This window comes from Biomphalaria glabrata, chromosome 15, assembly GCF_947242115.1.
Source record: "Biomphalaria glabrata chromosome 15, xgBioGlab47.1, whole genome shotgun sequence".
Taxonomy (NCBI): domain Eukaryota; kingdom Metazoa; phylum Mollusca; class Gastropoda; family Planorbidae; genus Biomphalaria; species Biomphalaria glabrata.
The window spans coordinates 27,627,483-27,641,472 of NC_074725.1; the positions used below are offsets into that span (position 1 = coordinate 27,627,483).

Genomic DNA, 13,990 nt, shown 5'->3' on the forward strand with positions numbered 1-13,990 from the left:
ATGATATGCCTATAGAGTCTATTTATTTATTTAACTCTTTAATGTTTGATGAGCCAGATATTTTTCTTTTTGCACGCTTTCCTTCCTAAGCACACTAGCAAATTTCTAGGAAAATTGTTAGAGCTATTTTCGAGATCCGTGTCCAAGTTTTTCCCACCAATTTCGGTGAATTTGCAAGCTGATCGGAGCAACTGAAATAATAATTAGTTTCTTGCAACATACATACTAGATTCTTGTAGAAGCTATGACACAAGCAAAAAACAAAAAAAAAAAAACAACAACAAAAGAAAATGGATACTTTGTAAAAAAAAATAATTTAAAAAAAAACTTATCTAACGGAAAGAACCGCTAATTACTGCCAGTTATCTCAAGATGGTTAAGCTCTCTTTCTGTTATATAAAACAAAATAAATAATTAATACTAGTTGATTAACTAATTGATTAATTTTGAGATTGATTCGTGTATTGCAATCGACTATGAATAATTATGCAGAATTTTAACTTGATCCAAGAATAGGAAGTGAGAGAGAGAACGTGACAAAACGTAATAAGGGGATTAAATCCATAATTACATCATTATCTCACATTAAGTAGCATTTATTCCCCTTATTATGATATCACTCAAAATAATTAATTACCTGCAATTGGCTATTTTTTGTGTGCTTCATGCTTTGTCAGGTACAGTGAATAATTAGGCAAAGTTTCAACTTGATCTAAGAATGGGAAGTGGGAGAAAAAAAACTGTTTAAACTTTTTATTAGACAGATAGAGTGAGCTTTGTAAAAAATAAAAAAAAAAATATAAAAAACACTTGAGTCGTAAATGGGTCATTCTTAGGACTGTCCAATTGATTTGATGAATAATGAGTTCTAAGTTGTAACAGTGGCGTCACTAGTTGGGTGTGAGGAGTGCAGACCGCATTCTAAACATTCTGTATTAGGGATGATAGCAGAGGGATAAAAGATCAGGGACAAAGAATTTAAAAAAAAAATGAATCTTCGCATATATTTTACAATTTGTGTACCGGTCAAAAAATTAACTCTTTGCCGTAATATTTTTCAACAACAACATATTTCATAGGAAATCTATTCTTTTTTTTTTCGGGGGGGGGGGCGGGAGGGGGTACCAGTGGCACAAACCTCTTTGGAAGTTAGTACTTGTACTGTAGGTTTAGGCTATATTGATAATAGGCTAATTAGTATAGTCCCCGTTGTTAGAATTAATTAAATATGTTCCTAAGAAATGTGTTGTTTTAACACCCGACAGTGAGAGATGGAAGTTTTCACTCTATGCTAATGCCCGTCTACAAACTATGCCCTCAACATGTTTAGTCTAAAAAGACACATCCTAGGTGAAATATGTAATACATATGTCTTCGATTCCGCAGATTAAAGATGAGTGCAGTGTTTCACATGACAGTGCAAACCCCTTTGCGACCTACATATTTTTCTTATCTAGTGCAGTCAAACCCGTTGTCTGCCGGCGGTCTAATTAAGTATTTCTTTCCGTCTCCAAATTTTATTGTAAATGGACACACTTATTAGTATGATATGAGTGATATCCATGATGTCCTACTTTTGATTTATCTTTATCTTGTCCAAACTGCATTGATAATGGTTTTCACCAATGCTGCTCACTGCTCAAGTGATTTGATGACCACTTGACCCAATCCTGTTTGTACGCTTTCTTTATATGTACACTTGTTGTAAGACTTGATGATTAATTGATAATGTATTACTTTTTGTTTTGTTCTTGTAGTGTACTTGGTATTGTGTTTTATTTTGTACTGTCCTTTTGATTGTGTGGACAATTCTTTTCATTTTAACTACACGTGTTTTTTTTTTTACAAAGGTTATATCAACTATTATCAACTCACTGTGTTTGGCAACAAGTTTGCACACGTTATTTCTCCCACATCCATTCTGAGATCAAGTTGAGACTTTGCACAATTATTCATCAGCCTAGACAAGGCACGATACATTAAAAAAAAAAAAAAACAATTAGTCAATTAACTAGTTGTAATTAATTATTTTGTTTGATACCAACTAAGGAAATAAATCCTCCTGTATTCATGGATACGGCTAAATATGAAGGGTTTCGTCCCCTTATAATATTCAACACATTATTTCTCCCACACCCATTCTCGGATTAAATTGAAACTGTAAACAATTATTTATTGCACCTAACAAAACATACATGAATTTAAAATTAACCAATTAGTCAATTATTTTGTTAGATATGGAATAAGGGAAATAACTTCTAAAGTATTGAGAGATATGGTTTAACCTTTGGAGCTATTTCCCTTAGATAAGCTTTGTTGTTGTTTTTTAGATTTATTTTTTTTTACTTTTTTTTTTTGTTTCTCGACATCCAGTGACCTAGTTGGTATTTCGTGCTTGCTATATTCTTCAACATCAACTGCCTGGTCATATGTTGCACTCTTCAAACTGTCGTCAAGGTTTTCCCCGAGTTCTAACACTGCTCGCTTCCATCCTGCAGGATGGTTTAGACTGAACAAACTATGAACTAATGTTCATTTCTGATGAGAAGTCTTTACAACTCTGTAGTAGTTTTTAAAGCTGTTAACATTGTGTTTGTTGTCAATAGAATTGTTTCCCCTTGGCAAGGGAGTTAATGTTTGACATGATGAGTTTCTGCGTAAATAAAATTCACTCAGGAATCCAAAAAGTTTATTATAACTATAATTATCATAGGGTGGACCAAAAGCTGACCAAAAAAGGTTTGGTTTGAGTTCAACTTTTCTTTTTTTTTCCCCACTATCATTGGTGAATGCCTGACAAGAAATGCATTTTGAAAAAAAAAAACTGGCCCAGGGGCAATAAAAAAAAAATTACTTTTGAGAAATGCATCAAATATGAAAGCTACTAAATTTTTAAGAGATTGAGATAGAAAACATACAAATTAAAACATACAAAGACAGTGTTGACAATGCCATTTTATTTATTTTTTTTCAATATCCTATAGGTAAATACAAAATACAATTCGTAAACGTAATTACAAACATTAGAACAATAATATATATGTGTAATGTAGGCTATGTTATATTGTTTTGTGGCAGTTAACAGAGTATATTCATTGTGTATATTAATATGTATAGTGGATGTAGACTGATGTAGAATTATATAAGAAAAATAATGTACTCAGAAAACATTCCTCACTAAGAGAAATACATATGATTTTACTTTCTTTTAACAACTGAACTGACTGTTGGCAATACAAAATAAAAATAGGAACCAAAAAAGGAAGTAAATGGATAATTTAAGGAAACAAAAAATGATAAAATAATAGTCTATCACAGAAGTTTGGTAATATAAAATGATGATTAAAATATTTGTATGGCAACTTAAAAAAAAATAAATAAGGTTTATAATAATACTGTTTTAAGTCATATTTCGCAATTATAAACTAAAACTTTAAAAAAAAAAAAAAAGGATTTTGGTGAATGCAATTTTTTTAAATTTATAAATTCAAGACTTATTAATATTGTTTTGTAAAATGTTTCGGATGTTCCTTCAGAGTTGAAGATAGTTTACTTCCTAGTCCAAACCTCCCGCAGGACGACGGGGGATGGGAGCGGGCAGGGTTTGAACCCTCGACCGTCGATAAATCCGAACGACAGTCCAGCGCGCAAACCGCACGGCCAGGCAGCCATCCGTATTGACTTAAAACATTATTTTTATTTTTGTTAAAGAAAATGTTGAGTAATAGTAATGTTTTTCAAAAGTCAGATTTACATAAAAAGTAAAATAATATACATTATATACAAGATTCCTTCATATTTATAGGGGATAACGTAATAAACATACTAAAAATATTAATTAAATGCAAGTATCATTAAGGAAGCTTTGGTTGTAATCACACTTAAAAAGTGGGAAAAAAATTATCTTCATTGTTGCCTACTACATTTGAAAGTAATTCTTGAAGACATATAATACTCAAGTTTTGAAACAAAAAATTAAATGTTAAAACTAGAAAAAAAATAACAAGCCTAAAATAGAAAAAACAATTTTGGAATGTAAAATGACTGCACTTTACAAAGAAATGACTTTACTTAAATGTGTAAACTTCCTTTTTCACCATGCAGTATTCATAAGAATTAAAGTATATATAGACTAAATTACTGTTCTCAACTTTATCACATTTAAGCACATATTATACAATTACCCTAATAAATATTTTCAAAGAAAAAAAATAAAAATTGCCTTATTATTCTGAAGAAAAAAAAAAGAGACTAGTGGACAACCATAAATCTGTTGAAAATCAGACCAAAAGATATTCATGGCAATTTAGGTTATTGAAGTTTTGTGCCAAGTTGGCTCTTCATAATTTTTAAAAATGTCAAAGCCTTGATTAATGAACATCTAAATATATTGACAAAAAAAAAAGTAAAGAATATAACAAAATGAAAGCCGAAAATGATTTTGCTTACGTATATTTCAAACATAAACAAACATCAAATCGAAAGATTGCAACTCGCTAAATGCACTAGATTGTCAGTCATGATAAAAAACATAAGCTATACACTATGTGCAATTATATTATAAAGAAACATTCTGTAAAAAAAAGACTCAATGAAATGTTTCTCCTTAGAAAGACTTTGTAACAACAAATTCTAAAGTTAAAAAAAAAAACAACTTTGAATTTCATTACTCCAAGTTTGTAAGTTTAAACACCCATAACCACTCGCACGGCATCTGGTTAAAGGGAATAGTGGGAATGTTAATGTTAAAGCTTTGTCCTGGCTCATAAGTATATGTGAAAGCCTGGTTGTATGACCCCAGAAGTGTTACTTGTGTTTGCGAGGTGGGGACAGGAGCTCCAAGTTTAAGTACTCCTTCAGGCCAGTCATAAACAAAAGCATAAACTGCATTGAATTCTTTTCTTTGTGTGTACCTGAAGAAAAAAAAAAGGTTGAAAAAATTTCAAATGTTATTTATTTTAATCTAAAACATTCAAATGAGATGTTAAGTGAATATAATTTAATATTTTTTGTAGTTAGACGCTACTCTAAATGAAGGATTGGAAAGGAAAATGAAGAGGTTTTAACTTTTAGTTCAATACTAATGTGCTAGAAAGTTCCCCTTATGTTATAAGATATTTCTTATGAGTATAGTCAACAGAATTGAAGGAATTGGTAGGCATTATTTGGAGCAACTTGAAGTGATATGCAGATTCTGATTTGATTATGAAAAAAAAAAGGAAACATTATAAATTTAGATCTATAATTATAATTTCCTAGAAGATGCATGAATAAAATTTGGTTTTCAAAAATTCAACCCTAAATTTTTCTAGTCCTTTTATTATCTAATTCTATTACACATTATAGCTTCAGATTCCTCAAAAGGGGAAAGAACTAAAAGCAATAACAACAAAACTTATAAATTAGTTGAAATATGAAAAAAAAAAATTCTTTCAACAAACTTAATGAAGTTCAATTACAATTAAACAATTGAGAACTGGATGAAAGTATGTGTGTGCAGCAGCATTGGATACACAGATAAACACAGAAACTGTTCTTTATTCCCTAATGAAAAAATTAATTAAGATAGGCTAGGATTTTAATTCAAGACTTTCAGCTGGACAATGAAGTACTCAATTCATCAGCCGCCATGACCCAAGTTTTTAATGGTGTTTTTGTTGGCTAATTGAAGACAAAGGAACAAAATAGTTTGGTTTTCATTTTAAATTTTTCAGGATGTAGTGTACTTTACTTTGTCATACATCAGATACAACCGATTAATGTTTCAGGATGTAGTGTACTTTACTTTGTCATACATCAGATATCAACTATTAATGGTTCAGGATGTAGTGTACTTTACTTTGTCACACATCAGATTATCAACTATTAATGGTTCAGGATGTAGTGTACTTTACTTTGTCACACATCAGATATCACAGATTAATGGTTCAGGATGTAGTGTACTTTACTTTGTCACACATCAGATATCAACTATTAATGGTTCAGGATGTAGTGTACTTTACTTTGTCACACATCAGATATCAACTATTAACGGAAGTCAGACATGGATAAACTCACCACACTCCAGGTGTTAGAGTGTCATTTTGATGCACCCAAGGTCTTGAGTAATAGACCGCCTCTCCATTGACCTGAAGCCATGAGCCCATCTGTCTTAGCCTCTCCTCAAAAATTGGTGGTATAGTTCCTTCTTTTGTTGGTCCCACATTAATTAGAATGTTGCCATTGCAGCTGAAAGAGACGAGGTATCAAACCAGTTCAATTTAACATTTATCACAAGAGAAGACACTATGGTACTAAAAATGATCAATTTTAGCAAAAAAAAAAAAAAAAGGTTTAGGTTGGGCAGAGAATACTGTGGAAAAAAAAAACAGAAATATTTTAAAAGAAATTCATTAAAAAATGTAGTAAAGGTATCCTGACCTATAAAAATGTGAAGATAATGCAATTAAAATTCAACTTAAGCTTCTGAAATGAAGTGTGTTGCCTCTTTTTATAAGTACAATCTCTTAACATTCAACTATGTCTTTAAGGACACTATAAATAATTTAAAAATTGTAATAAAAAATATAAGTACCGGTACCTGATAGTTTTGACAACTGTCTGAAGCAATTTCTCTATAGATATGGTGAACTTTAAATTCAGGTCTCTGCGATAGCCCCAAGATGACGCGTCTAGTTTCATCGCATTTTCAAATTTACGAGTGCTTAGTTTTCCTGTTTAAAAAGAAAATTAGATAGATCTTTAAAACACTGACAACTTTTATTTTTCTCTTCTAGCAAGAAGAAGGTAAAAAAATAGTATGACAAGGTACACATAAGCTCTGACAAGGAATAGAACACCATGTAACTCAGATATGGAAACTTTAACACAGTTAGCAAGTCAATATATGACTTGACCATCAATGTCACATACGTTTCAATTTCCACTTATTAATATTTTAGTTAAATTGCAATTGCTACCACCTCTGAGGCCATATATTATGTTAATGTATTTATGTTGTATATTAGATGAGAGTGTTGCAATATAAGTAGGGTACCTGTCTTTGGAAGAGGTCACAGTGTCCATTATGTGTTGACCCTATTGTGAAACAGAAGGTGGAGGAATGTGGGCAGGCTTTCAGCATGTCATATACCTAAGTGTGTGTGAGTGTAGGGCCTAGATGTTGCTGCTAGACAATTTTACCTAGTCAAGAGGTCTGTGGTTCAAGTCCTAATCAAAGTGTACCCAAATAACAATATAACTAGAAAAACATTTATAAATAATAATAAACTGGAGGCATCAGTGGGTTTCAAATAAGTTGTTATCCTATGACAAATGGGGGAGGGGGGGGATATGGTAGCAGAGCAGTAAAGCAATTGGCTTCCTGGATTTGAATCTCAGTGGAGACTGTGGTTCTGAATTTCAGGATTTTTAGGATGCCCCTGATCTGACCCAACTCTAATGGGTATCTGACATAAGTTGGAAAAATTAAAGGCGGTTGCTGGACACATGACACACTCGTCAACCATCTGCCAAAGAAACAGATGACCTTTACATCGCAAGATCTAAAAGGGTACTCTACATATATAAGACCAGGGGCAGACTGGCTATATGGGCATTTGGGCTAATTCCCGGTAGGCCGGTACCTAAATGTTGTATAATATTCTCTTATAAAAGTGGCCGTCTCTTTACATTGTTATACTAATTTGATCTAACAAAATGTTTTCGAAATAATGTAATAACCTACAACCGTAGGTGGTGCTACTCGTAGGCTTCGTCCTTTTATGGCCTACACACTCAGCGATTAAAAATCAACATAAGGCGTATATTTTTTTTTTAAAAATATATAGCTCACTGGATGTGTACAGTTATCAGTGCTCAAACACCACATACAGATTTTGAGGATAGGTAGGCCTAGAATTGAATGCCCATCATATGATATGCAATTTATGGGCCTGATTGTATAAAAATGCCCGGGCCTATTTTGACACCCAGTCCACACCTGTATAAGACTAACAGTTCTTAGATTGAGGGAAAGAGAAAAGAGAAGGAATGTTAAAAAGTAGACAGGGATGGAGGAGAGAGTTTATAATAAACTTTGCATGAGATGTCACGCTAACCATTGCTAAAAGGAATTTTCACTGTCAATACCCTAAAAACTGTTATGTTTCTGTTCAACTAACCTGGATTGTAACCATCAGAGCAAGTCAAGAAACCTCCATGTTTACATATGCAGTTTCCACCCCACCTGTCATTGGTCACTACAGTATCCTTGACTGGGCTGAAGAACAATCAACAACAGCTTTCAAAAGTATATAATTACAGCCAGAACACAACTACTTTTATTTCAGGTTTTATGCAAGCTAAAAAAAAGTTAAAATTGGTTTTAAAAAAATAAGCCTAATATTTTCTTCTGAACACACAAAAAAAACAACATCAAAAAATACTTTTAAAAAACAAAATCAAAGCTTATAAAGGCTTATATTAAGTATAATTGTATAAATTAGTTTGGATCAGTTTTGTCATTAAATTTGTAATAGATCTAGATTTACAAAGTCATGCTTTTAGCTTTCTCAATGTGCTAAAATCCTATAACTTGTCTGGAACAGTTGGGAAAGAAGGGGGCATCAGAGTGAATGTTACCATGACCATTTTTTTTAAAAGTTGTATGACTTATTATCTATCTGAACACCTAACATTGACAGACAGTTACAAAGTAAAGAAGGTAACAAATTATAAGGTGAAGATTAAACTTCCTTTTATTCCTAAGGTGTAAATATCTATTTGCATTATTTATATGTTAAATTATCAAATTAATGTAGACAAAGAAAGATATATAGCAATGGTACCTTTCATTGTAAAGCCAAGCAAGAAAGTATGTACTGTTCCAGTAGGCATCAGTACTTGGACAGCCATCAGACCAGACAATATCAGGTTTGTAAGTATTGACCAGCTCATAAAGCTCAGGCAGAGTTTTAGTCTGTACAATGCAGTTCACATAATCAGAAAAATACTAATCAACCAAACATTCATACCTAATTATTGATTCAAATTAAATATAACAAGATTTAGTCGAATGAAATTTTATGTAATGACCTATAAGAAATTTTATGTAATGACCTATGTGAAGTTTTATGTAATGACCCAATGCCAACTAAATCCAAACATCTGCAAACATGATATACTGATGCCTGCCCACTGCCTACCTCTCTCCAATGTACATTTAGGTGATGGCATAAAGATGTAAAACAATAATAGATGTGAGGCCAGATCTATGTCATCTACGATGAATAGATGTTAGCATCAAAGTAACCTTTTCATTTCATCATCAGTTTATTGACTTGTGTCCAAGGGGTGGTGTGATAGTTCATGCAACCAAATCAGCCATTCCTACACATTGTCTAATTAGCTACATCCACTGTACATTGAAGCATGTTTTTATACACTGTCATGTCTTACAATATTACCCTTTAGTTTTGGATGATAGAAGTGAATATACCAAAATAAAATTATCTTTTTTTTATATAGTTTCATGTGGCCAGCACAACAGCTTTTTACACTCCCAAACAGATAGAGATACTCTTTAGAGTTCATATTTTCAAATCCTAAATTAAAAATCTGCACCTCCAAGGTTTGATGGCCAAGTGCTTATCCCTCAGCCACCAGTCCCCCCTAACAATGAGTACGAAGAGCTAGTTTATTAAAATTGAATTCTTACAAATGGAAACTCTTGTGTCTTGTACTCATTAGCTGCATCCTGTAGGTAGAGAGGATTGAACCATTCAAATAATGAGTGGTACACACCATACCTCAAATTAGGGTACTTCCGGACAGCAGTGGAAATGTCAGCTGTTAATGGAAAAAAAAAGACATTTATATATAACTGTGTGAATGTTATGTGACGCCATATTTCAAAACAAACTTATAGAAACAAAAATTTAATATATATATATATATATATATATATATATATATATATATATATATATATATATATATATATATATATATATATATATATATATATATATATATATATATATATATATATATATCTTATCTTATATAATACAGACGTTACTTCAAAAAAGATGATTACGTCCTACGTGTCATGCATATTAACCAACTACTTAAATTCTGCCAAGTCACTGGTTTTCCTGGCTAGCTCAGGCAACCCATTCTATGCTCTAATAGCACTAGGGAAGAAGGAGCATTTGTACAAATTTGTCCTAGCATTTGGGATGAGGAATGCACCTTTATCTTTGTGTCTTTCTGAATATTTTATTAATTTTTTTTTGTATTTGAAGATTATGGTTCAGTGTTTTATGTATGATTGCTACTTTACTTTTGAGTCTTCTGTCCTGAAGGCTTTCTAAATTTAGTGATTTTACTAAAGGTGTTACTCTAGTCAAATATAATTACCAACAAGATCCCTTTTAGGTCCAACATCCATTGAGTTCCAATTAAAAGAATGTTTAGATGGCCAGCTGGTGAAACCTTCGTGGTGTTTTGTGACTTGAACAACATACCTGGCAACATAAGCATAACATACATTTGTCATGAAAACATAATCTACAGCTTGCTGTGTTCATGTTGGCTTAAACGTATCAGAATATTTACCATCCAGAATTCGCAAGTGTTAAAAACACATTAGATGAATACTAAAAGTAACCAGTTCACTCATCCAAATAGTAACTACAAATATCATACTACATATTATATATTATCACATATATCACTTCATTTAAAGTATTTCTCTCAGCAAGGAGATTTTTTTTTTTAGCAAACTATTCCATTCTTTCTTTTCTGTGCATGAATAATACGGATAATAAAGATTATTATTATTATTACGAAATTTAAAAAAAATGTAATCATAAACTATTCAACAGGTTCAAATTTCAAATAAAACAAAATGCCATACCTTGCCCCAGAAGCATTAAAAATATCTGCCCAGTGGTCAGGGTCATAAAGTCCTGCAGGAGTATCAAATTGTTCAGCAAAATCAGCATAAGTCCAGTCCGGCGGGTAGTTTGCGGCCATAAAATTTTGAATAGCTGGCCATTTCTGAGGACCTTGCCAGTGATACCAAAACCATTCACTGCTAAAACTTGGAACTGTTGAGTAAGAAGAAAGAAAACAAATTACATGAAACTAGTTGAATATTAATAATAATAATTGAATTTATAGAGCATTATTAACAAACATGATGTAAGCTTAAATGACAAACTAATCTAAAAAAAAGTTTTGGAATAAATTAAAATAAATCTATTTATGAATCCTTAAATTTTTATGGTTTTAGATGAAAAACAAAATATTTTTTTTTTACACCTGCCAGTGTATAAAATACTGTGGTCTTTATTTAGACCTCCACAATTTGGCATGCTAAATAAAGGCATGTATTTCAATATACTGTCTGTCTGTATTAAAACCTCCACTACTGGCATGCTACATAATGTAGAGAAAGACAGGAGGAGAAAATCTTTGATAATAAACTTTGATCCAAGCTGCAAGATGAGTGTACTATGATGTCCCAAGACATGCTTTTCTTAAATGATCTAAGTTAAAACTTAGTATAGTATACAAAGAGTATAAAAGTATGGTCTCAGCGAACCAGTCAGACTTTGAAATCATGAGACTAAACTGTCTCACAACTCAGTGCTTATTCTGTCTCACAAATCAAGTTACCCCTCTCAGTGCTCAGGCAGTGACTAAGTATACTCAGATTCAGTCTGACTCACTGTCATGGGACAAGTAAAATATATTGTTCAGGGTCATTTGACTGTGTCCTGTGACTTGAGCATTTGAGTTAATGCCACACTGTACTCACATGACATGCGTGTATGTATCCTAGTTACTAGAGTACCTCGACTAGAATTCTAAGTTAGTAAGTAGTAGTAGAATTATATAAATCATTTCATTATATTATAATTACTAATTATGATTAATATAATCTACTTATATTATACTTTACTAAGTAATCTCTCTACTTAGCATAACTCAGTAGTCGTAGAGTCTCTAGTACCTTTAATAACCTAGTCCTAAACTAGTCAGTTGTACTATTATTATAGCTTTTATATAACGCTACTTTCATGCTTATAGCATGCTCAGAGCGCTTTGGTCCAATCTCATTTGTGGACCGGTGGGGGGGAGGGGGTATCTAGGAGATGGTTTTCCGTGCTGCCTTTAGGCACTCAGTAAACGCAACTCTGCTCGAGTCGGGTGTCGAACCTCGAGCCCCTTTCTAGGTAGCCGAGACAAGCCAAGTTCAAGCCCACTTAGCCTCAAGACCACGCTTCCCATTTAGTACTAGTAGCTAAGTTATACTTGTTACGACTTGTATTATGTATATATTATAGTAAGTTATAGTTATAAAATCATCATTAATTTCATTAATAAGCCATGGCATGATTAGGTACTTCGATAAAAATTTCAAAATGATCACAATGCAGTGGAACCTATTTAGTTAGATAGAGCTTGAGAAATGCTTTCCAATGATACCAATTTTATATTGCTGAGTTAATTGTGAGGGAAGTTATTAAATTTTTAGTGGCCAAAAATCAGCCTTCTTTAGCCTTTGTAAAAAAAAATAAAATCTGTGACCGAAACAACTGACAGTTGAACTTAAATTAACTGTATTATAAAAAGTCATAAAGATATGGGGTTGAAACTTCACACTCTTTTACATTAACCAGTATTCTGTTAAAATAAATTGAAAAAATATAAGACCAAGCAATAAAATCTTTGAAAAAAAGTTAATTAATATATAAAAAGCCTTCGACAAAAAATAAAAATATATGTGATTTTATCATCATATGCGCTCAAAAATCACAAATAAAACAAATCAGAGATCTGTATTGTGTTTTATTTTGTTTAATTATAATTCTAATGTATTTAAATAGCTATTTATATGCATCAGATAGATAATTCTTATAAATTATAAATGAAAATAGCACTGCGCAGAAAAATATTTCCTAAAATGTAATGACTATAAGTTTCATAAACTTCATAAAAAAACAGTTTTAACCTTTTTGTAGAGCACTGGCAATTAATAATTTTAAAATGCCTTAATTTAAATGCTTTAAAAATTAGATTGTAAATGAAAAATTTCTTGCTTCGGACAATAAAATAAAAAAGAAACCTTGCGATTTTTTTTAGAAGTTATTATAAGATTTTTTACTTGAATTTTTGTGCAATAATAGCTCATCATTTTAAAAATATAATGTACTCATTTATTAACTATTAATTTACATGTATATTAATAGAAAAAAAACAACACACAGAAAAAAAAATTAATTATTAGTTCGCTGAGCTAAAAATTTGAAAAAAAAATTGATTCCCATGATGTTTAATGCTAGATCTATATAAATATATTAAGTTATAACTACTATAATTATAATTTGTTATAACTAATTATCTAATACTATAAATAGTATAAGTAAGTATAACTATAAACTATAATAAACTGTATAAACTTATTTATTACTTATTTAACTTATTAAATTTAAAACTATTTTTACTAGGCTGCGTAGGCTAACGAACCTGAAAATACTCCCCAGTGGATAAAAATTCCAATTTTTCCTTGATCATACCAATCTGGCAGCGGTCGAGAATCTAATGAGTCCCAATTTGGTTCATATTTAAAATTTCTTGACGCAGCTAAATCTAAATGAAATGATAAAACAAAAGCGATTAAGGCTAGTATGTACGGTGTTTTAATAACCGCCATTTTGTTTTATCACATGACTTTTCTAAAACTTGTCTCTATATATAGGCTTCAGATTGGGATTTACCGATAATCACACCACCTGATTATCAGTCTTTTCGTTTTTTAAGTTAATTATTATTATTAAGTATTTAGTGTTATCACATGTCTACCAGTAGCGTAGCTAGGGTGGGGGGAGAATTTGAAGAACCCCGGGCCCCCACTTGAGGGGGGCACCCAAATGAGTGTCCGAAATTTGTTTTTAAATAACTTAAATATTACGTCACTGTCATGTAATCTTGCTTTTCA

General features: G+C 31.6%; 1 protein-coding gene and 1 long non-coding RNA gene across 2 annotated transcripts; one reads left to right on the forward strand and one right to left on the reverse strand.

The window, feature by feature from the left end:
• The first annotated feature begins 381 nt into the window (after window positions 1-381).
• LOC129923060 (uncharacterized) lies at window positions 382-3,135 on the forward strand. The gene is made up of 2 exons (XR_008774980.1): window positions 382-677; window positions 2,374-3,135. It is a non-coding gene; the product is annotated as an uncharacterized LOC129923060 (long non-coding RNA).
• A 1,102-nt stretch (window positions 3,136-4,237) lies between these two features.
• Window positions 4,238-13,729, reverse strand: LOC106051372 (alpha-L-fucosidase-like). Its single transcript, XM_013206548.2, has 9 exons — window positions 13,519-13,729; window positions 10,901-11,093; window positions 10,402-10,508; window positions 9,698-9,828; window positions 8,829-8,959; window positions 8,163-8,260; window positions 6,581-6,713; window positions 6,058-6,228; window positions 4,238-4,913 (listed from the first exon to the last, which is right to left on the reverse strand). Exons 1-9 carry the CDS (start codon window positions 13,703-13,705, stop codon window positions 4,667-4,669), a joined length of 1,398 nt encoding a protein of 465 aa, XP_013062002.2. The 5' UTR covers window positions 13,706-13,729; the 3' UTR covers window positions 4,238-4,666.
• Between the last annotated feature and the right edge of the window lie 261 nt (window positions 13,730-13,990).

What these genes read in the sequence shown, in the direction of transcription:
- LOC106051372 (XM_013206548.2), bottom strand. Translation starts at nt 13,705, where the DNA reads ATGGCGGTTATTAAAACACCGTACATACTAGCCTTAATCGCTTTTGTT. An exon ending in ACCTAAAAGGGATCTTGTTG is followed by an intron (nt 9,829 to 10,401) that starts GTAATTATATTT and finishes TTCCATTAACAG; the next exon opens with CTGACATTTCCACTGCTGTC. An exon ending in CTCTGATGGTTACAATCCAG is followed by an intron (nt 6,714 to 8,162) that starts GTTAGTTGAACA and finishes CTTTTTAAACAG; the next exon opens with GAAAACTAAGCACTCGTAAA.